The sequence below is a fragment of the Caretta caretta genome, chromosome 5, assembly GCF_965140235.1.
Source record: "Caretta caretta isolate rCarCar2 chromosome 5, rCarCar1.hap1, whole genome shotgun sequence".
NCBI lineage: Eukaryota > Metazoa > Chordata > Testudines > Cheloniidae > Caretta > Caretta caretta.
The window spans coordinates 40,479,031-40,501,928 of NC_134210.1; the positions used below are offsets into that span (position 1 = coordinate 40,479,031).

The window sequence follows — 22,898 nt, forward strand, 5'->3', positions numbered from 1 at the left end:
TTATTTCTGTAATATCACCTGCAAACATAAATTCAACTACCTTCTCTGTGCTGCCAACTCACCAGTCTGCCTCTTTGCTCTTCTATTCAAACTAAAACCTTGACCTGTCTCTCTGACATCTCCTTGTGAAGGTCTAGCTGTCATATCAAGCCCAATGTGGCTAAAACAGAGCTCTTAATATAACTCCCCCTAAGCCCTTCCTGCTAATTCCTGTCTCAGTCAGTGTGGACAACACCACCATCCTGCCTTGACACAAAGGGCCTGTAATCTGGGTGTGACCTTTGACTCAAACCCCTGTAGATTTTCACATCCAGGCTGTGTCTAAATCTTGCAGATTCTTTCTGCATAACATCGCTAAGATAAAACCTTTGATATCCATCCACACAACTAAAACTCTCCTCCAGGTACTTATCTTGCATCAGGATTACTGCAGCATCCTTCTCGGGGCCTTGACAATTGCAGCCTTGCCTGCTCATATCCATTCAGAATGCTGCTGCAAAGATCAGTCTTCTACCCATCTCTTTGACCATGTCACTCCTCTATTTGCATCCTCCACTGGCGTCCACTCTCTATCACATATATTATAACCTACTTGTATTCACTTTCAAGGCCTCTCACAGACTATCCCCACCCTACTCAATGAGGTGTCGACTCCTGCCTCCAGTTGGCTTTTGATACCAACATTTGTCACTCACTTGATAAATCTTCAACCAGGCACCTTCATGCTTTCTCCCATGCTGCTGCTCATGCTTGGGAGGAGCTTCCTGTAAAAATCTGCAAAATTACCTCATTATCCTCCTTCAGATCGCGCCATAAAGCTCTGTGCCAGGATGCCTACAAAAAATCTGACAAAAGCTAGGCTGCTAGTGTGGTGAGACCCACTGTTTCCTTGTATCCCCACATCTGTCTCTCTATCCATCTGTTATCTATTGCTTTATACTTACACTGTAAGCTCTTCGGGGCAGAAGACTGTCTTTTTGTTCTCTTTTTGTACAGCACCTAGCACAATGGGATCCTGGTAACTAGTGATCCCAAATGCTATAACAACAATAAAAATAAGTAATTATCAACAACTAAAAAGTCCCTTGAGATGTGGGATGTTAATGTGGGCGTGATAAAACTGATGAACGGTTCTTTTGAACCACTCAGATCCTGTAAAATCTTCTTTTCTGAAGACTAGCCATGTTAGTTTTAACCTTTCCTCATTGGTCAGCTTTTCTAAATCTTTCATCATTTTTGTTGCTGTCCTCTGGACTCTCTCCAGTTTGCCCACATCTTTCCTAAAGTATAGTGTCTAGATTTGGACACAGTACTCCAGCTGAGGCCTCATCAAGTAGAGTGGGACAGTCACCTCCCATGTCTTTCATACGACACTCTTGCAGATAGCCCCCAAAATGATATTTGCAACTGCATCACATTGTTGACTCATATTCAATTCATGATCTACTATAACCTCAGATTCTTTTCAGCAGGACTACCACTTAGCCTGCTATTTCCCATTTTGTAGTTGTGCTTTTGATTTTTTCTTCCTCAGTGAAACACTGTGCACTTGTTCTTGTTGAATTTCATCCTGTTGAATTCAGACCAAATCTCCAATTTGTCTCAGTCATTTTGAATTCTAATCCTGTCTCACAAAGTGCTTGCAACCCCTCCCAGTTTGGTATCAGTTGCATATTTTATAAACAGACTTTCTAATCCATTATCTTATGTTCTTATCCAAGTAATTCATGAAAATATTGAATATTTCCAGACCGAAGACTGACCCCTGTGAGACTCCACTAGATACACCCTCCGTGTCTGACAACGAATCATAGATAACTGCACTTTGTGTATGGTGTGTCAAACAGTTGTGCACCCATCTGATAGTAATTTCATCTAGACTACCCTTCCCTTGTTTATTTATGAGACTGTCATGTGGGTCTATCTCAATAGCCTTACATAAAAGATGATTTTCCTAGAGACAGCTTGCAGAGTGAGCAAATTTCAAGTCCTGGTGACTTTTATCCAACTTATCTAAATTTTACCAGGATATGTCAGGGCTTCAGAAACATCCAAAATTCCTCTACAAGAAGATGAGGGAGTTCCACCTTAATGATCCTATTGTCTTATAAAAACGTTTTCCCATCCTGGTGAAGTCATTCTCCACATGCTCAATATTAAAAGATCTTTGGGATTGTATTTGGAACAGTTTTTGCCTAGTTTTTTAATTTTATTTATGCAGTGTTGGGAAGGAAAACTTACATGTATGCAATATTAACCAAGAGAAAAAGATGGTTTTAGCAAAAACTGACTTTTCCTAATGAGAAAATTTCAGGTGAAATCCTGGAGGTTTTTTATGTAAAACAGAATTTTTTAAAAGCCACAAATTTACTGAATTATCTTGAAGTGAGAAGATTTTCAGGCTATATTTATTCACATCTTTATTATTTGTTTATTATAGTCTGCATGCATATGAAGTTCTCCAATTTATTTATTTATTTATTTTTGCATGGACAGACTTGTTTGCAACATAATTTACACATCTCAATTTCAGTATTTAAAGTGAAGTGATGTAGGCTGTTTGGCACTTAACTCCCACCACCAGTATGAGAAGTGGGTCCCTAGGTTGTTCTGCTAATGACAGCTTCTGCTGTAAACAGAAGCCTGCTCCCAAAGTCGAGAGTAACATCCCCATACTTTTAGTTTTACAATTTGAGTACTGCCAATCACATAATTGGTACACTGCAAGTATATGTATTTATAGTATGCAATTATAAATCCTCATTAGGTAATTATAGTTAATTATTATGTAGTTTTGCTTCCCTCTGCCACTTGGTAATGTCAGCTTAAATTATGAAAATAAAATTTCACCACAAGAGGTTTTATATACAATTTAAGAAAAGGATAAAAACTGCTTTATAAAATTGTGTATGCCCCCCAAGGTACTTACATAACAGGCTTGTTACTTCACAGGCACAAGAATAAATAATTTTAGCATACATCCCTTACCCCTCCCACCCACGCACACTCACTCACCCCACTAGCAGAAATGTTCCCCTCTGATATTGGTACATTTGGGGAGTTGTGGCATAGGTGGGGACACATCTCTGTAATGTCTGTGGCAAAAGATGAATACCCTTTGCCCTTGTAATTATGTGCACTGGTGGACATGTTGACTGGCAGATAATGGGACAGTTTGAATTACTTCAGTAAGAATTATGGCCTCAGCCTTTAGTCTAGTTACCAATGTGTTTTATTTCTGCATCTACTTGAGTGTCGTAAGCAAAGACTCTTCAGCATGGTGAGTGTTTTCTCTAATGGCACTGGCAGGAGACATAGATTTAAAGGCCAGAAGGGACTGTGGTAATCATCTGCTGTATAACACAGTCCACAGAATTTCCCACAAATAATTCCTAGAGCGTGTCTTTTAGAAAAATGTCCAATCTGGATTTTAAAATTGTCAGTGATAGAGAATCCACCACTACCCTTCGTAAATTGTTCCAATGGTTAATTTATGCCTCATGTCCAGTCTGAATTTTTCTAGCTTCAACTTCCAACCATTGAATCATGTTATATCTTTCTTTGCTAGACTGAAGAGCCCATTATCAAATATTTGTTCACCAAGTAGGTGTTTATGGACTGTAATTGGGTCCCTCCTTAACCTTCTCTTTGTTAAAGGTAAATAAATTGAGCTCTTTGACTCTGTCACTACAAGGCACGTTTTCTAGTTCTTTGATCATTCTTGTGGCTCTTCTCTGTAGTCTCTCCAATTTATATCAACATCCTTCTTGAATTGTGGACATATATACAATGGGCAGACACTATGCAAACTTTCTTATATAGCTCTCTATGTATGTATGTATGCAGCTACCCCTCTATTGGCACTTGTTCATGTTTCTTGAGGCAGGGATTGCCAGTTGAATGGTCACTTAAAGCCTTTTCTGTGCTATGGAATTTACTCATTGCTGACATGTTTGCAGAGAAACTGTTGCACTTTTGCTAACTTCAGGAGTCAAAACTCATGAGTTAAGCCCCTTAAAATCAAGAGATTGGGTAAAAAAACTGGATTTTTAAAAAATAATAAAGTTGGGGTATTTTTTATTTGTCTTGCCTTCTGTGAGCTGTTAGGGTGCACTCACTTCATGTCTGCAAGCTTTATTTCCACAACCGTACAGACTAGAAACTAAAAAAAAGGAGAGAGAGAGAGAGTGATTTCATGAGTATTTTTTTCTTCTAGCATCTGGAACTTTAAAAAAATCACCAAATATCACAAGACTCTCAATAAAATTGCAAGGGTTCACCAACACTTATTGATGTGTCTCATTTCTTGAAATACTAGTTAGTCTGGTCCTATGAAAGAATCTTTTGTGTTTAGACAGACTATGACTTGCAAGAGATTGTGTACTGCATGAGTTAATATTCAGGAACTTCCCAATATCTAGTAACACTGAAATAGTTAACATTTTGATTTTTCAGGAAAACTGTACAATATATTACTAGTTATGGAAAGTTTGTATTGTCTTCAATTTTCAGGAAGTCTGCTAAGCTTTTTATGCTTCCTCTGTTTTGTGTAATTACCTGGCTCTTGAGACGTTCACAGCTACTTGTGATGACAGCATATCAGTAGAGCCCTGCAAATCTGCGGATATCTGTTTTATATCTGCGGATATCCGCAAATCATGTTTGCAGATTGCAGATGGATGCAGATCCAAATTTTATATCTAAAGCCTTGCAAATCTGCGGATATCCGCTTTATATCCACGGATATGTGTGGACCACGTTTGCAGAGCATGGATTGAATGCGGTTACAAATTTTGTATCCACACAGGGCTCTACATATCAGTGCTGTCTCCTGAGCCATCAGGCAGTGAAGTGTTGCTGAAAGCTGAAAGTTCAATTGTTTCAGTTTTTAGTCCAATCCCAGAAGACCTGTTAAATTATTATGATTTAAAGGTAGACATTAGCTTCAGTATACTTAAATCTGTCATTTTGAATTTAACTTGCCATCATTTGTCATTGTGCAATTGGAACTCAGCATCAAGGAAGCCAGATGTTCAATAGTATTATAAAGAATTAGGTGGTAATGTAATAATGACAGGATCTTTCCAGTATTGTAGACATGTTATAATTTTTTCAAAAGACATTTGTGTTACTGTTTAGATACATTTATTAGATTTTCCCATTTGTGGTTTGAACAGAATTTGATGATTTTATTTAAGTGTATTCTGTTTTAGTGTGCCACAGCTGCTCACTAAACTAGTGAGTAACATTTCTTGATGCCATATGTACTGCTTTATTTAAATGCAGTATGTTATATATTTACTGTATATAACTGCTTGTTTTGTTCTGCTCAGTTTGCTTGGCAACTATTGCTTGCTAGAACTTTCTAGTAAAAATTGATATTTTGTACACAGCTATTATAATTTGGGGTACAAACTTTGCCAAGTCACCTTAGAGCCTTGCTAATTAATGATTCTGCTGACGAAATCTTACATTTTATTGGATGCTTTCGGTGAGTTCATTTGATTTAGGATTAAATTTGAAAAAGGCTTGAGAAGATAGAGCTTGTTCATTTTGCTACTTGGGAGAAAAAAAATGTGTATTAATTCCACAGTTACTGCATGTAGAGTATATAGTAGTGATTATGATTGTTTCTAGCATGTTTGAATGACAGGTTTACTTTTATGGGTTTCCTTTTACAATTGGAATTTACTATTTTCTATTAAACTAATAGGATAGCATCATAATTTTGCAATGGATTTTATGATGTTGGATAAAAATATCAGTTAGTAGTGTTGCTGTGTTTTTAACTAGTGGTTTTAGTTTGTGAAAGGTTGTTAACTGGATATAAATATTGTTAAAAAGTCTGAGAACTGTTGAGATTTTTTTTTTTTTTTTTTGCCATTTGGATTAATCACTGTTTGCTAGTGATGATAAATAAATTATCCATAAGCTGTTTCATGTCCTATATTTTCAGTGAGATGGTGTGAGAGTGTCCATCTCACAAAAATTAACATTATTATTATTATTATTATTATATAAATAGAAGAATCCAAATATTCCAATATCGTACAGAAATGTTTATTTCATTTATTGGAAGAAATATTTTTATTTGGGGAGCTGATATGCCAATTGAAAGTTGATTTGGAAATGTTCCAGGGGATGCTGCTTATTTTATGTTACAACAGTACCTAGAGGCTCCAAAATCAGGATTGGGCTGTGCTCTGTACAGTTACATAGTAGGCAACAGTTCCAGGTTCAAAGAGTCTGTTATCTGAACAGACAAATGAAGGGTAGGGAGGGAAAACAGAGGTACAGAGGGGTGCAGTGGCTTCCCCAAGAGTGCAGCAGATCAGTAATAGAGCCAGGAATAGAACGAGATCTGTTTACTCCCAGTCCCGTGCTCTGTTCACTAGAGTATACTGTCTTGAGATTTTGGAGGCATTTTTGGAAATAAATTGGCTCAATTAAAGTGAGTTTCTTTAGATTTTTCAGTTCATTATCAGAAATTCTTGCAATTGATTGAGCACATACATTATTGGAATTATTTTGCGTGGGAAGGGTTTTTCGTGGGAGAGACCATTTAATAGAGCCCTCAGCCCCAGCTGGGAAGTGGGATCGGGAGCTTGCTCCACTCGATGCGGCTCCCAGGATTTGACTCGACCCCCCCCTCGTGCTCCTACGTTGTACGTGGAGACGGGGCCAGGTGGCCATGCACACCGCCCTGTCCGCAGTTGCCACCCCCACAGCTCCCATTGGCCGTAGTCCCGGCCAATGGGAACTGCTGAGGTGATGCCTGTGGACGGGGCAGCGTGCAGAGCCGCCTGCCCGCACCTTGGAGCTGCAGAGGGGACATGCTTCCGGGAGCTGCTTGCAGTAGGCGCTGCCCGGAGCCTGCACCCCTGAGGGCCCTCTCCCCCACTACCCAATCCCCTGCCACAGCCCTGATCTCCCTCCCGCCCTCTGAACCCCTCAATCCCAGCCCAGAGCCCCCTTTTGTACCCCAAGCCCCTCATCCCCAGAGCCCGCACTCCCAGCCAGTGCCCTCACACACCCCACGCCCCACAAGCCTGCCCCATCCCTGATCCCCCTCCTGCCCTCCAAACCCATTGGTCCCAGCCTGGAGCACCTTCCTGCACCCCAAACTCCTCATCCCTGGCCCACCCCTGAGACCGCACCCCCAGCTGGAGCCCTCACACCCCTCCCCCATACCCCAAACCCCTGCCCCAGCCCTGATCTCTCTCCTCCACCCTAAACCCCACCCCAGAGCCCTCACCTCCTGGTACCCCAACCCAGAGTCCCGTCGCGCACCCTGAATGCTCATTTCTGACCCCACCTCAAAGCCCGAACCCCTAGCTGGAGCCCTCACCCCCCCCCCCACACCCCTACCCCCAGTTTCATGAGCATTCATGGCCCGCCAGACAATTTCCATATCCCGATGTGGCCCTCAGGCCAAAAAGTTTGCCCGCCCCAGATATAGATGGATGGTGGTTGAATTTGTGTGAGTTGATGAGATCTCTCTGGCAATCCCCTGGAGAGTAGGGGGAAAAAAATCTTGAAAGAAGCATTGAACAAATCATCAGAGTAGTAGGAAGATTTAAGTCACAAAAGCCAAGGAAGGACAATATTTTTTGGAGGTTGTGATTGATCGTGGCAACAGCAGAGTGGTCCAGGAGATTGAAGATGGTATAGAGACCCTGAAATTTGACCCTAAATTTTATACTGAGATCTTGACAGTGTATTGCAGCTGAAACCACAATTGTATACTATTTTTACATTGTTACATACTTTTTTCCTACCTTTTATGAAAAATAAACACTGCCATAAGCAAAGTTGGCTCTGCAAGATAAGGAGCTTCACTGTGATTTTTCCTGTCTAGCATACTTAAATTTACAAAGGGAAAAAGATCAGTACAGAATTTGCAAGTTCAAAAGAATAATTGTGGCAATATGAATTGTTTTTCATCTATTGTGTGCAGTTTAGTGTAATTTGTAATAATTATAGGTTTGGGTTTCTCTGTAAAAATCCACTTTGATACCATCTTTAATGTTGTTATTTTCTGAATAAGGTAGAGGTGGATCAATTTAGTTCTTGTTTTGAATTTACTGCATAATTTCCTGCTATGCATAAATTGATACTCTGAATTGGTTAAAATTCATAGCCTGAATTATATTAGCTTTAATCTAACACAGGTTGGCGGGTAGAGATAAGATACAGGTGGCTTGGAAAGATTACAGTTGATGCAACAATTGTGTATTCACAGCCTGCATCTGTAGACCAATCTTTTCATTTAAATCTGACAAATTACTGTCTCTGAGACTTAGTATAAATATTTACAAGTATTATAAAAGGAGTACTTGTTGCACCTTAGAGACTAACAATTTATTTGAGCATAAGCTTTCGTGAGCTACAGCTCACTTCATCGGATGCTTGCAGTGGAAAATACAGTGGGGAGATTATATATACACAGAGAACATGAAACAAAGGGTGTTACCATGCACACTGTAACAAGAGTGATCAGGTAAAGTGAGCTATTACCAGCAGGAGAGAAAAAAAAACAACCTTTTGTAGTGATAATCAAGGTGAGCCATTTCCAGCAGCTGACAAGAACCTGTGCACGTTCTTGTCAACTGCTGGAAATGGCCCACCTTGATTATCACTACAAAAGGGTTTTTTTTTTGTTTTTGTATTTTTTTCCTCCTGATGGTAATAGCTCACCTTACCTGATCACTCTTGTTATAGTGAGTATGGTAACACGCATTGTTTCATGTTCTCTGTGTATATAAAATCTCCCCACTGTATTTTCCACTGCATGTATCGGATGAGGTGAGCTGTAGCTCACGAAAGCTTATGCTCAAATAAATTGGTTAGTCTCTAAGGTGCCACAAGTCCTCCTTTTCTTTTTGCAGATACAGACTAACAATGCTGCTACTCTGAAACAGTTATTGTAGTAATTTATATGCATTGTTTATGCCTTCTGACATTAATTTTTAACATGTAAAATTCAATGACATTAGTAATTTTTATCCAATTGTAATGTGAGCATATTTAGGTGGAAGTCACCATAGCATTCAAAATAAATGTTATTTATTAACGTATAAGACTTGACATTTCCATTACCATTGGAGAACAAGATCAGTAATAAGTTGAAATGCAGTGATCTAGCGCCACATTATTTGGGATAATTCTTTTAAAAGTTGTGATTTTTTTTTTTAATTTACCAAAGTGTGGTTTTCAGCCATTTATGAATGTTGTTTCTTGAGAGGGACCCAAGATTTTGAGAAGCAGCTATTTCAGTTGTGTACCAACCTCATGGTGGGTACATTTTTGTTCTCTCCCCGCTTGCACCTTCTTTCCTAAGGAATTAATTATCATCAAATACAATTGCAGTACAATAACTGTTGTGGTAGCACCTAGAGGTCCCAACCAAGATCAGGGGCCTACGGTGTTCAGTGCTGAATGTACAAAGTGAAAGACAGTCTTTGTCCCAAAGATCTTCTGATGTAAATGGACAAGACAAAACAAATGGTGAGAGAAAGGAAGCATTATTGTCCCCATTTTGCAGATGGGGAACAGAGACAGAGTGATGTAAGTGGTTTACTCGGGGCCACAGTGGTGCCTGTGGCAGAGACAGGATTTGAACCCAGATCTCCAGAATCTCAGTTCAACACCTTAACCACAAAACCATAATTCAGCGACTTCTTGGTTATTTCAGGGTTGTTGTTTTTCTTTTGATGCTGCAGATATGTTATACATTTTTTAAAATAAAATGAGACTGAAGATATTGAAGGCTTTTATAGGCATTTCACTAACTTTTAATGAGACTTAGACTCCTAAATGCCTAAGGGTTTGTCTACATGAACATTTAGTTCACGCCAAGCTGGGATGGGAATCTACCTCATACTAACCTGCTGCACACTGACTGTCTGTGTAGACCTTGCTGATGTCTACTACCCCATTGCCAAGTGGGATAGATTAAAGCATATTAAGGAACTGTTAGTGTACATCAGCAGGGTCCACATGGACAGTTAGTGCATGGCAGGCCAGTGCAGGGTTGATTTACACCCCATCTTGCCACAAACTATATGTTTGTGTAGACAAGCCCTAAGTTGCTTTTGAAAATGGGACTTGAGAGGCTAAGTCATGTAGGCATTTTTGAAATTTTTTTGGAATCTTCTTTGCATGTTGCTAAAATTTTTCCTTTGGAATAATACATTTAAAGACTCTTTTTTGGTAACACTGATCTCTTTATTTACAGTTACACCCATGGATATTTTGTATTAAGAATCAGTAATATCAATTTAATAAGCATAATTTTTTGTCTCTTCTACACCAATCCATAAACAGGAAAAACAGGGTAATCCAAATACCATACTGGAATATGGCATTTCCAGTAGGAAACAGGAGGAAACTAATTCTAATTCTCCTACGTGCAAGTTTAGCACTTCCCCATTTCTGATCAAACCATTTCACTAGAGATAAGTCTGAGTTCCAGTGTGCCCTCCCATATTTCCCAAAAATTTTGAACAATTCAGGACTTATCTCTGTTTCTTACTTCCTGTTTCAGGAAGCAAAGAAGCTGATTCCTGTCATGGTTTGGAGAGAATTCACAAATGTCCACCTTCTTTTTCTCCTGGATTGTAGAGAAAAATCAAGAGATAAGGAGCACAGCTTCATGAAATCATGTATGGCAGGACGTTATTGATCCCAGGTTTCTAAATCTCCACTCCTGAGATCCTAGGCTCTTTGAATTACAGCACTGCCTACTGTTATGGTCTGTGCTAAATAGCTCTCCAGTGCCTTCAAAACCACAGTCTTTGTGTAATCTCTATTTCATGTTTCAGGGGGTTTTGCCTCCATATTGTCTCTTTCCCTTAATTGGTTTCTATCCCATCAGGGTTCATGGAGCTGCTCCAGCAGCTCTTTTGGTCTCATTGACATTATAAATTTTGGTAATTCTAACATCAGTTATCTCTGACTGAGGCTCCGGTACCTGCTATTGACGACTACCTATTCAATTCCGGACTAGTTATGAGCTTCTTAAAGGACCACGTGGCAGCAATACAGCTAACTATCCTGCAATTGAGTATTTTCACACCATACACTTGTTAGATTCCTGAAATGCCTTATGCATATGTAGTCTTGGGCAGCCACCCCTTCCTTGAGATATTAATGCTGACCAGATTGATGCGTTCACCATCTGAGCTCCTAGCTACAAATTTCCTTTTCTGCCTATCCATCAAAACAGATTTCCTAGTAACAATAACATCTGCTAGAAGGGTAGGAGAAATAAAAGCACTTATCACAGGACCTCTCTACACTGTGTTTCATTAGGACCTCTCTATGTACTTGACACCTCATTCAAAATTTTTACCAAAGGTAGGTTGTGACTTCCTTCTCAACCAATTGCTACACCTACTTGTCATCTTCCATAAACCTCATTCCAACAAAAGGGGGGAAGCCAGACTGCACACCCTTTCAGACACTGTCTTTTTATGTAGACTGGACTAGGCCTTTTAGGGTGCTCCCCTCCCCTGGGAACTTTGTCGTTTACACAGATAGGGTAAAAAGTCAGGTTATACTGACCCAGAAATTATCTAATTGGATTTCTACACGCATTAAGACATGCTGTGATTTAACTAGCTTAGACCCACCATGAAGAATTACAGCCCTTTCCATCAGGGATTTGGCAGCTTTGCCATCTTCTTTGAGAAACTTTGCAGTCTTAAAAAGAAAAGGAGTACTTGTGGCACCTTAGAAACTAACAAATTTATTTGAGCATAAGCTTTCGTGAGCTACAGCTCACTTCACTCACAAAAGCTTATGCTAAAATAAATTTGTTAGCCTCTAAGGTGCCACAAGTACTCCTTTTCCTTTTGCGGATACAGACTAATACAGCTGCTACTCTGAAACTTTGCAAACTTAGAAATCTGAAGGACAGCAATATGTGGTTTGGTACGTACATTTACAAAACTTTACTCCTTAATAGAGGCAATAAGATCTGATTCCCACTTTGGCAGAGCTGTCTTATAATCACTATTTCGCTAGAGTCTGAGCACCCCCTTCTTAAAAATTAGGTTATTACTTGTGCGTTACTAAGAGTGGAATACATACGGACAAGCACTTAAAGAAGAAACGGTTAATTGCCTTAAAGTAATTACTGTTTTTCAAGATGCATTTTCCATAAATATTCAATGACCCAGCTCAGTGGTTTGAGCATTGGCCTGCTAAACCCAGGGTTGTGAGTTCAATCCTTGAGGGGGCCATTTAGGGATCTGGGGCAAAAATTGGGGATTGGTCCTGCTTTGAGCCGGGGGTTGGACTAGATGACCTCCTGAGGTCCCTTCCAACCCTGATATTCTATGATTTTATGATCCTTTCCCACTACTGTGAAGTCCTTTAAAACCTGGATTCTGTAATAGGCAAAGGAACTGCGAGACAGTTGGGGTTGCCCCACTCTTTATACTCTCTGATGGGGAATTCTGCAATGTGCTTAAGTGGAATTTGGAAAGTAAAACCCAAAAGGAGCTATGTTTTACCTGTAATGTTAAAATAGAATTATTGTTATGCCTATGTACAACAAGATAATTTCAGACAGTAATTTATGGTTTTCTTTTAAAGACAACAAGACAGTGTTTGCTTCTAATGTACAAAAGAAGTACAGCATGCATTTTATGAATATGGCCTTGCCACTATTCTACTAGATTTGGACATTCTAATTTTTGTTTCCCTAGAAATTTGTGTTAGCATCTGTCATTACAAAACAGCTTGCAGAACTAACACTCAAGATTGAAAGATTTTCAGGGCAAGTATTGTACTTTTTGTCAGTAACATATCATGCATATTTATGGCACTATATAAATAATATTTGCTAAATTGAGAAATAAATCTGGAAAAAAAATCCAAAATACAGATTGCAAAATCAGAGTAATTACTTCAGCAATAATGACCAAACCATGGTGCATTTAGTTGGGATAAAAGGCTAGGTGGGCATAGTTCATTTTGCCTCAGCCTGTTTGCTCCAGCCATTTATTTGTCCAAGAGATACTCTGTTACAAGGCCATTACTGCTTTTATAAGGTGAAAATGAAAAATGTAGGCCTTTGGCTATTTTTATAGGTAATGTTGTTTTAAGCCCAGATCTTGCGAATGACAGTGTATGAGCAAGCTGTTGCAACCACACACTATCATTTGCAGACTACTCAGTTGGTGTGTACATGACATTTGCAGTGCTCTGTCCATGAATTAACAAGACATTCTAACTTCTTTTTCATGTACCTTCCATTTATGTTGGAATTGCTGTGTTTCAAAAAAAGTGACAGTTACTTTTTTAATCCTCTCCAAAAAATAGTTTGAAATTAACTTTTGGTACTACTGGTTGTTTAGTTACAACAGCTGTGAAATTAAGCACAAAAGACAATTTGTACTAAAATGGCAAACTACATTACTACTACAAATTGCTGCAAAAGATCTGTATGCTCACTGAAGGGACAAGAAACATAAGAAATCATTAAAAAACGAGGAGTACTTGTGGCACCTTAGAGACTAACAAATGTATTTGCTCATAAGCTTTCGTGGGCTAAAACCCACTTCATTGTTATTCAGTGTTTACTATGTACTCTACAAAAGCTTCTATAAAAATGCCCACTGATTGGGCATACTAAGGATCTGTCAGCAACATTCTGTGCAGCTGGAATGCTGTTTCATCTGTTCCATTTGCAGTGTTGGGATTATTTAAAAGGGTGACAAACCTTAGGAAACCAAAATTTCATACAGAGGGGAAGGATTGTTGAAAATCCCAGGTTAAAAATCTCTGAGGATGTTACTCTGTTAAAGTAATGGAAAGAATTTGGCCTTCTACAAAGAATTTGTACCAATTTACCTTCTGCAAAGAAACATCCATAATTTTATGAAGCAAACATGTAGGAAAGATGATAAATCAACCCTTTAAACTTGTATATACATTGACTATACATATACTTACCATAACCTTACTGAGATGAATAATGCAGTTTGGAGCAGAGTTTAAAGTGGCTGGAAGTTATCTCCATGTCAGCATTTTTGTGCCAAAAATACCTTTTTTTATAGGCGAGGCTGGTAGCAACACCTGTAGTTAAGGTGTTTCCATTATAAGACATTATGTTCAATTGCTTACAACCTTGCCAAATTTAGGGCTTAAATTTTCCCTGCCAGATGTGTGCCTTGGGATGATTTTTTGTAAAGTTTTAGCAAAGACGGTTCAGTGGTTTCTGAGAACAAAGTTAGGGAAAAGTATGTTGTTTTGCCTGTGTTTGGTTGTGGTTGTTTGGTTGGTTGATTTTTTTAACAACCATTTCATTGAGAAGCTTTAGTGCATCCAGGTATTGGAGCAGAAACTTGAAATTTGTCTGGGGGTTTCACCATGATATTGAGCATTTGCCCTTTGCTGTCCCCATGAAACTCTACCCAAAATTAATTTCCCCATACTAATTTCCCCCTACTGTTACTCACACCTTCTTGTCAGCTGTTTGAAATGGGCTACCCTGATTACATTGGCCTCATTACCACTACAAAAGTGATTTTTCCTCCCTTGGTATTCTACTGTTGAGAATAGCCCACTTCCACTTAATTGAATTGTCTCGTTAGCACTGACCCCCCACTTGGTAAGGCAAGTCCCATCTTTTCAGGTACTGTGTATATATACCTGCCTACTGTATTTTCCACTCCATGCATCTGATGAAATGGGTTTTAACCCACAAAAGCTTATGCCCAAATAAATTTGTTAGTCTCTAAGGTGCTACAAGTACTCCTTGTTGTTTTTGCTGAAAAATTACAGTTTGCCCATCCACTGTAGAGGTTTGTTAGAGGTAGGCAGCATTATATTCCAAAGACTCATCTGCACTGAGAATCCTCCATTGCCACACAACTTTTGTGTGATAACTGGAGTGCACACAGGACATCCCCACAGAGGGATTGTGTGGTCTGTTCTGGAGATTCAGGGACTGGGCAGGACTTTTCCTGGAATTGCTCATTCTAGCTGCCAAGAGCAGTTGTGGTGCCACATGCCAGAACTGAAAGCAGGGAGACTCTCTCTTCTACGCTATAAATTCTCCCCTCCTAGCTGCAAGGAGAAAAAGGAGAAAGCAGCCTGACTAGAATGCAAAGGAGTGAGGAGTCAAGGGGGGAAAAGAAGTAGGAACCAGGGAAGGGATAGGAGCAGTCTGAGGCCAGAAACAGGCAGAAGGATCTATAATAGCTAGAGCATGCTAACATCCAGAATCTGCAATTGACTTGAGTTGATTCTGGTTCTGTTTAGCAAATACCTGTGAAACTTACTGTCAAAGCCACCTTTGGTGGCTGAGCCACATAGAAGATAACAACTTACTACTGCTACTTGTTAGCTCAAATGGTAAAGGTCTGTGGATCTAAAGTTCCTATTTCTGCTGATGACCCATGTTGGGTCAACATGGTTCTAGGTGAATAAAATGCTTATAAAATGTTACATGCGTTGAAAAATCAGGCCCTTAGGCCTCTCAAGTTGGGCTCCCAAAGTTAATGGACGCTTGAAAAATTTGTTCTTAATCTTCCTATGGTTCAATTTCTTATCTATAAAGTGGGGATAATATCTTACATTGGAGAGGTGTTGTAAAGATAAATTCATTAATGTTTGTGAATGGTTCTGGGTGTCATAGAAAAGCCTCTGAGGAAATTTAATAATTTTTTATTCAGTGCAGGTTTTAAATACTATGCAGTAAATAAGACATGGGGACATACATTGAATGAGGCGGATAAAATGGAATAGTGACTAGATACCCATTCAGAGAATATTATCCATCTTGTGCACTAAATGAGGCAAAGTCCTATAGAAAAATAGCGCACAATCATGTAAATAAAGATTATCTTAATGCACATTGACAGAGGAGCAAATTAAGGTTCAACAAGCAACCTAATTTTGGCAGTTTTCTGACTTTTGAGTGTTTGACTTTGCAGCCTTAATGTTATTAGCACAGTGTTTTTGTATGTAATATGCATTCTCAATAAGGACAGACTCTTCAGAGATCATGTGTGAAGTGATATTTTTCAGAGGCTTATTTATTATTTGGCCAAATTTGAGTGGATTTTCACAGCGATGGCAAACACACACATCTCTGAGCCAAAGCCCTCCCTCCCCAGCCAACTTTAAGTCCCTGTTCCAAAGCAAGAGGACATTAGATATCCTCAAAGAAAAAGTTACCAGCGTGTTTTAATATGGACAAACCAATGAGTTTATCCCTAACCTCATTCATGGAAATGGCAGAACTGTTTTAACTGAATTTTTCCCCCAAAAAAGTTCAGCGTCAGGCAGATATGCAGCATGGAAAATTTCAGCTGTAACACTGCAGTTTGGGAAAGCTTTAAGCAACTGAATCATGTGGGAAGTGTCAGGCAACCTTAATATCGGGCGGTGCTACCAGCCCTGCTTATCACAGGGATTACTGAATTGCTGCTGAAACATAAAAAGTTATATGTGAGATATGTCATGAATTCTACATACATAACTACAAAACTATGTTTTAAGAGGGGACAAGAATAACTTCTCCAGTTGAAGCTGCAGGGAGAATTTTAGGCAGTCATATTAATTTTGGCTGGAACATGGATGCACAGATTTCATGGATGCAGAGAGAGTAATTATCACAAGATCTTTTAATTATCGCAAGATTTCACAACTTCCATTTGTATACCTCCCAAAGATGATGCGTAGTATTTTCAGAAGAACCTAAGTGATTTAGTAGCACATATCTCATTGAAAGTCACTTGCGTGCTTTTGAAAATTGCATCGGACAGCCCCAGCAACATAATGGCATGTTATGATATGCTGGATCAAGTTCAAAAAAATGACTTAGATAAAATATTGCTTTCTGTTGTCTCACCACACCATTTCCTACACAATCTAAGATTTCGTTGTTCTTCCATCCAAATACTGACCAGACCTGATTTTGCTTAATTTGTGAGACCTGATGAGATCACAGCCCAAGTCCCCTTTTATAGACAGTACTTTCTTACTTGGTAAGAGTACATTAATTATGTTGTTTGCATTAGGAACAACTTTTCTCTGTAGTCAGTGAACTGTGTAAATGCTTAAAATGATTTGTTTTCTGTTTGTGAAAATAACTTTTACGATTACGATGTGTGTTATCACAATAGATAAGTTTTACTCTGTAATATTTAGATCTACCTAGCCATCTGACATACAACTCTTATTGTGCACCACCAGTTTTTAAAAAGTAAGCATGTATGAACTGTAATGGCTATGTACTACAACAAGTGAATTTATTTCTGGGTTTTCTAGAAATAAATAGCTGAGATTTCCTTTCCAACAATACTTTAGAAGCACAGATAAAATGACTTCCTGTCTCACTATTTCCTGTATCCATGGTAACCTCTCTTTAACCACTCACTGTGGAAGAGCCTATAGGAAGACTGTTTCCTGAGTGAACAGTTGCAAATCCTAGGGCAAAAAGTGAGTGCGCTGATAAACCGGAATGTTGCTTACAGCAAGTCTTACAGCAAGTCTAAAAAGTCTTACAGCAAGTCTAAAAAGTAAACTTGTAAGTAAATCAAATGAACTGCCTCACAAGCCAACCGATAATATGAAGTTGTGGTTTGCGGTAAGACTTTTTTTTTTTTTTTTTTTTGTATATATTTTGACCTTAACTGGGCTCACTTGAAAGTAAAATTCAAAACAGGAATGAAAGGTTATGGATGAAAAGAAACTTGTTTCAATGTATAAAATAAGTCAGTAAGTATTTCTTTATGAATGCCAGTAAAGCTTTAAAACTAGGCATTTTCAAATATATAAAAATAAGGAAAAGAATTTGCAATGTGTTGAATTTACTGAAAGCCATTGTTATGATAGAATTAGTTGCTTTTAAATCTTTGAAATGATAACTGATTAAATATATTTCAACTAGCTTGGCAAGCGTATTCATTTTACCATTCTTTTACTCTATTTTAGTGCCCTTCTAATATAGGGTAATTGCCTAAGAAGCAGTATAATCTTTATGATGTTTAACTATTTAGTGTCCAAAGAGAGAAGATGTAGAATACAGTATTTAAAAGTACTGTTTGTTCATTTATATGGCATATTGTCTGAGAATATTAAAAATATCACAAAGAGTTGCATCTGTTTTTTAAAATTATACGAATAGAATCTTAGAACTTTAAATGAGCAATATTTACAAATTTGATTTTTTTTATCTCTAATAGCTAAGTCAGAGATGACTGGAAAATCCAAAGACAGGGATGTGTGTGGACTTCAAAGTTCTGTACCCTGCACACGAGTATTCCTCCATATCCTTAACTGTTTTCTTTTGTTGCTGCTCCAGAAAGAGGTACTTGGCTGTCCATCCGTCTGCCAGCTCTGCACTGGGAAACAAGTTAACTGTCGTAACTTAGGTCTTTCAAGCATTCCAAAGAACTTTCCAAAAAGTACAGTACTTGTATACCTCAGTGGAAATAATATATCGCATGTAATTCCAAATGAATTAACAGGCCTTCAGAAGCTTGCTGTGCTCTATTTGGATAATTCCAGCATTTCATATGTGCATCCAAAGGCTTTTGTTGAACTTAGTGAACTGTGCTACTTACATCTAAATAATAATCACATAAAACGTTTGGATCCAGGAATATTTGAAGGGCTTTCAGATCTTCATTGTTTATACCTTCAGAATAATCAAATATCTTTTGTTCCTAGAGGATTATTTAGTGGTCTTATTTCAGTTCGATACTTAACGCTTAAAAGAAATCGCCTCAGTATCCTTGGAAGTGGCACTTTCTTGGGAATGATTAGTCTTCAAACGCTTAACCTAGCCAACAATAAGATTTCACGGATATCAGATACAGCATTTCATCACCTTGGAAACCTTGTGTATTTGTACCTTGAAGGTAATAATTTAACACACGTGCCATCAAAGGCCATTGGAATACTTAAAAATCTAGAAAGACTTTTCTTGTCTCACAACCCTGTGGGGTCAATACATCCGTTTGCATTTAAAGGACTTGTCAGGCTTGAATATCTATCTTTAAAAAGTGCAAAAATAAAAAGCATTGTCATGAATGGATTTGCTGGATTAGATAACCTTAAAAAGTTAATTTTAAGCCATAATGATTTAGAACATGTAAATTCCAACACTTTTACTTTGTTGCATAATTTAATGTACCTGCAACTAGACAAGAATAAAATAGTTAGTATTGGTGATAATACATTTGAAAAAATGGGATCTTCTTTGAAGATTCTAAATCTAGCATCTAATAACCTTACCTATTTGCAGCCGAAAGTGCTCAAGCCTTTGGTTTCATTAACTCATCTACAGGCAAATAACAACCCTTGGAACTGTAGCTGCACACTGCTTGGGCTACGTAATTGGCTAGCATCCTCGTCAATCTCTGTCAAAATCCATTGTCAAAATCCCTCAAGATTGCGTGGTAGACCTTTGCATTATGTTAAATGGACCGAATTTACAAATTGTGCTATCACTACCACTAATCCAGAAACCTCCTGGAGTGTAGCATCTGTAGGTATCCATCATAGCACCACCACTTTAGTGATGGCATGGCATATGGTAACCAAATATGATACACTTGTACATTTGGAAAATGCTGGAACTAAACATGTTACTTTCTGGGGAAGAGCTCCAACCACATCTGCCAGTCAATTTCTTTATGAAGAATATGCTGCTGGGAATCCATCAGAAGCAACAACAGTGTTATCAGTATTACCAGTGCAAACAGCTGCACAGATTGTGCCAGTTAACTTGACCATGGAACAGAAAAGTGTATTTCCTCCAGATGCTGCATCTGTATCCTTAAAAACATCTCTAATCTGTACACAGCAGATGGAGAAACTGAATCAGGCATTTGACATTTTATTAGCCTTTTTCATTTTGGCTTGTGCTGTGATCCTTTTTCTAATCTATAAAATCGTCCAGTTTAGACAGAAGCTGAAGATGCTGGGAGACTCAGTGGAAAAAGGAATAGAGTACTGCAGTTTTTACGAGGCTGGTAGATACAATGTAACTGACCCAGTTCAGGCCCTACCTCAAAATCCAGTGAGAAGTTCAGAATTGGACCAAATTAGGCTTATCAAACGAACAATGCCTGAAAGTCAGGCACAAGTCATCTTGTTTGAACATTCGGTATTGTAACTTACTCAGCTAGACTTTTGATGTTGAATCTATTATGGTTTGAAATGTCAAGAAATCAAGTGTATTAAATTCTCTTAAAAATAGTTGAAATTTCTCTGTTCAGTTAACTGATTGATGGCTTTGTAGAAAATGCTATGATTTGGAACTGATATCATGATTCTTACTCCAAATGTCACAAAATTTCTTATCTTTTAATAGCTATATGGTCATTTGAATCTTAAATCTGTGTCATGGACAAATCTCATTCTACTCTGTCCCCATATGAGGGAATCCTTCATTCATAACTCCTGTAGCTAAAAATGAGTGTTCACCCTGTGTGAGAAGCTAAAACTATGCTTTTAAAAGGTTTTGTTCTTTTCAAATATTTATTATTTTTAATAGAAGCAACATAAAATAGCTTGTAAATGAGTAAGCAAAACTGATGGTGATTGTTGTTGTCAGCATCATGAAACTGAAATATTTGTGTGAGAAAATGGTTCTCTTAGGAAGATAGTCTCTTAATATGTGACTAGTAATTCAAAATGACTATCTGAAATGGAGCAGAAAACAAAAGGGATGAGCATTCCTTTTCATTTAACTTGGATTAGATTAAATCTTCTGAGAAACAGGCAAAATAAACTATACATCATTTGTATTTAAATACAAAATATACGTTGCTAATATTCGGAGTAATTGTTACAGTGTGTATAGTATGTATATTAAAACAATATATACAGTATAATTAATTATCCAAATTCTCTATCCAAAAATCATAGTTATCCGAATCCACAGTATGTCCCCCTATGTTAGTTAATAACATTTCTATTTATCCAAATGCCCAGTTATCCAAAAGTTTTGGCTGTCCCCCAGGCATAGGCAGCAGGTGGCTAAGACTAGAGGGTGCTCGGCCTCCCTAAATCTATCTCTGCCTCTGTGGTATAGTCACGAGTGGGTTGGGTGGGTCTTAGCACCCAGGCTCACCCAAATCTGAGCACCAGCCACAGTTCTTAAAGTGATGGCAGTTATGGAGGGGTCTCAGCCCTAGATTTTTTATTTTATTTTTTTAAGATTGAGCCAGGTTGCCAAGGGGCATAGTCTTCTAGTAGAAATGCTGCCACCTCATATCATTCTACACATCTCTGCTTCCCGATCAACACAGGCTCTGATTGTTTGGAAGCTGAAAGCCAATCAAGTTTTGGCCAGGGTGCCCACCCAGCAATGGATGAGGGCAGGGCCTCCAGCAATAGGAAAGGAGGTAACCTAAGCTGGGTGGCATTGGCTAGAGATGGAGCTTGTATTGATGGGGAACGGAACAAAGTCTGGGACTGGCAGCACGAGCCTGTTTACCAGGTCTCAAGACCACTCCTTGGTGCAACCACTTCTCTCACACTCATGCAAAAGAGGGACTCTGCCCCTTAGTACCTAGCTCTGGTTACTCCTTTCCCATGGGCTCCCATCTCCCATAGCTAATCTGATTGTAGCCAACATCTGCCACCCACCCAGGGCCATGGATGGGTTGAGGCACGCTTCAGCTAATGGGGAAGCAGTAACCAGAGCTGTATAGTGGAATGGTAGAACCACTACCCTGTTGTCATAATGGAGCGGTGGCCAGGCCATGTTTGAGTGGCATTGTGACCTGGCACGCAGGGTCTTACCACTTCCTGCCTCTTCTCTGCTCCCACATGGACACAAGCTGCACCCACATAAGCTTACGTGTGGCTATGCCCGTGGTCATCCTCCCCTTCCCCCTGCGCCCCAAATATATCACCATCCTCCCAGGCCATGTGGATAAACAGAAGTGAACTGTATATTGTTTGTTCATGTATGTATATATCTTCTCTCTGCATATCACACTAACTGGAAAATAGGGTATATAGAGAAATAAATTTTCCTGTACATTGAAAAAAGGACTTCATAATATCCAGCATCAGAGGCCTAGATAATTATTGCTTAGTAGGAGGTATTTTTTCATCCCAAGGTTAATATTTTTTTTCCTATAAACTTGTAAATGCCAGTTTATGTATCATTCATCATCCCATTTAAGATTTTTTTAATTAAAAGCGCCTTATTATTAGATAGCCTTGGCTGAGTGGTCCGTTTTGAATCACAAGGTGAAATGACTTTGTCTCAGCCAGTACCAGAGATCTAACTCTTAAGATCAGGATTCATCTTGAATAAATGTAAATTAGTTTTTAATTCGTACCTTGCATCTGTTTTAGCTATTTATTTTTACTCAGCATATTGTTTGATTATGTCTGCTGGTAGCCTGGGGTGTGTTTTAAACTGTTTTAATTTTCTTTTATTTTGGGGCTATATTTATTTGATGTTTTCCTCCCCAAACAATGTGAATGATAGCACTAAAAAAGGTAGGTATAAAAGTTTGTCACAACTACTAATTTAGGGTCAGATTTTCAGCCAACCCTAAACTGGGTCTCCATTTTTGTAGGTGCAGTTTTGCATCCATAGGTATGTGCCCAGAAATGTAGATCATTTATGTATCGAAGCAACCAAATCTACAAGCACAATATTTGTGCCTATAGTTTTGCACCAGTAAAAATGGAGACCAGTGTTTGAAAATGTGTTCCCAAATGTGAAATGAATTCATGTTGTTCAACTATAGAGCCAGATCCTTTATTTTCAGAGTACCAGCCGTGTTATTCTGTATTCTCAAAAAGAAAAGGAGTACTTGTGGCACCTTAGAGACTAACAAATTTATTAGAGCATAAACTTTTGTGAGCTTGCATTCGATGAAGTGAGCTGTAGCTCACGAAAGCTTATG

General features: G+C 38.6%; 2 protein-coding genes across 9 annotated transcripts in view; both read left to right on the forward strand.

Annotated features, from left to right (window-relative positions):
* The window catches only part of IPO11 (importin 11), a 297,412-nt gene that overhangs the window by 241,217 nt on the left and 33,297 nt on the right, over positions 1 to 22,898 (forward strand). The window contains exon 29 of one of the 7 annotated variants that reach the window (XM_048851650.2): positions 18,204 to 18,284. The exons of the other annotated variants lie outside the window; for them this stretch is intronic. Coding sequence (XP_048707607.1) covers positions 18,204 to 18,207 — 4 coding nt within the window. The 3' untranslated portion in view covers positions 18,208 to 18,284. Of the gene's footprint in view, positions 1 to 18,203; positions 18,285 to 22,898 lie in introns of those variants that run through there. 7 annotated transcript variants of the gene reach the window in all.
* On the forward strand, positions 17,436 to 22,328 carry LRRC70 (leucine rich repeat containing 70). 2 transcript variants are annotated; one of them, XM_048851656.2, is made up of 2 exons: positions 17,436 to 17,605; positions 18,204 to 22,328. In XM_048851656.2, exon 2 carries the CDS (start codon positions 18,215 to 18,217, stop codon positions 20,138 to 20,140), a length of 1,926 nt encoding a protein of 641 aa, XP_048707613.2. In that variant the 5' UTR covers positions 17,436 to 17,605; positions 18,204 to 18,214; the 3' UTR covers positions 20,141 to 22,328. The 2 variants fall into 2 exon arrangements, with proteins under 2 accessions (XP_048707613.2, XP_074984594.1); XM_075128493.1 differs by having other exon boundaries at positions 17,436 to 17,545.

Coding starts and splice junctions, on each gene's coding strand:
- LRRC70 (XM_048851656.2), top strand. CDS start 18,215: ATGACTGGAAAATCCAAAGACAGGGATGTGTGTGGACTTCAAAGTTCT.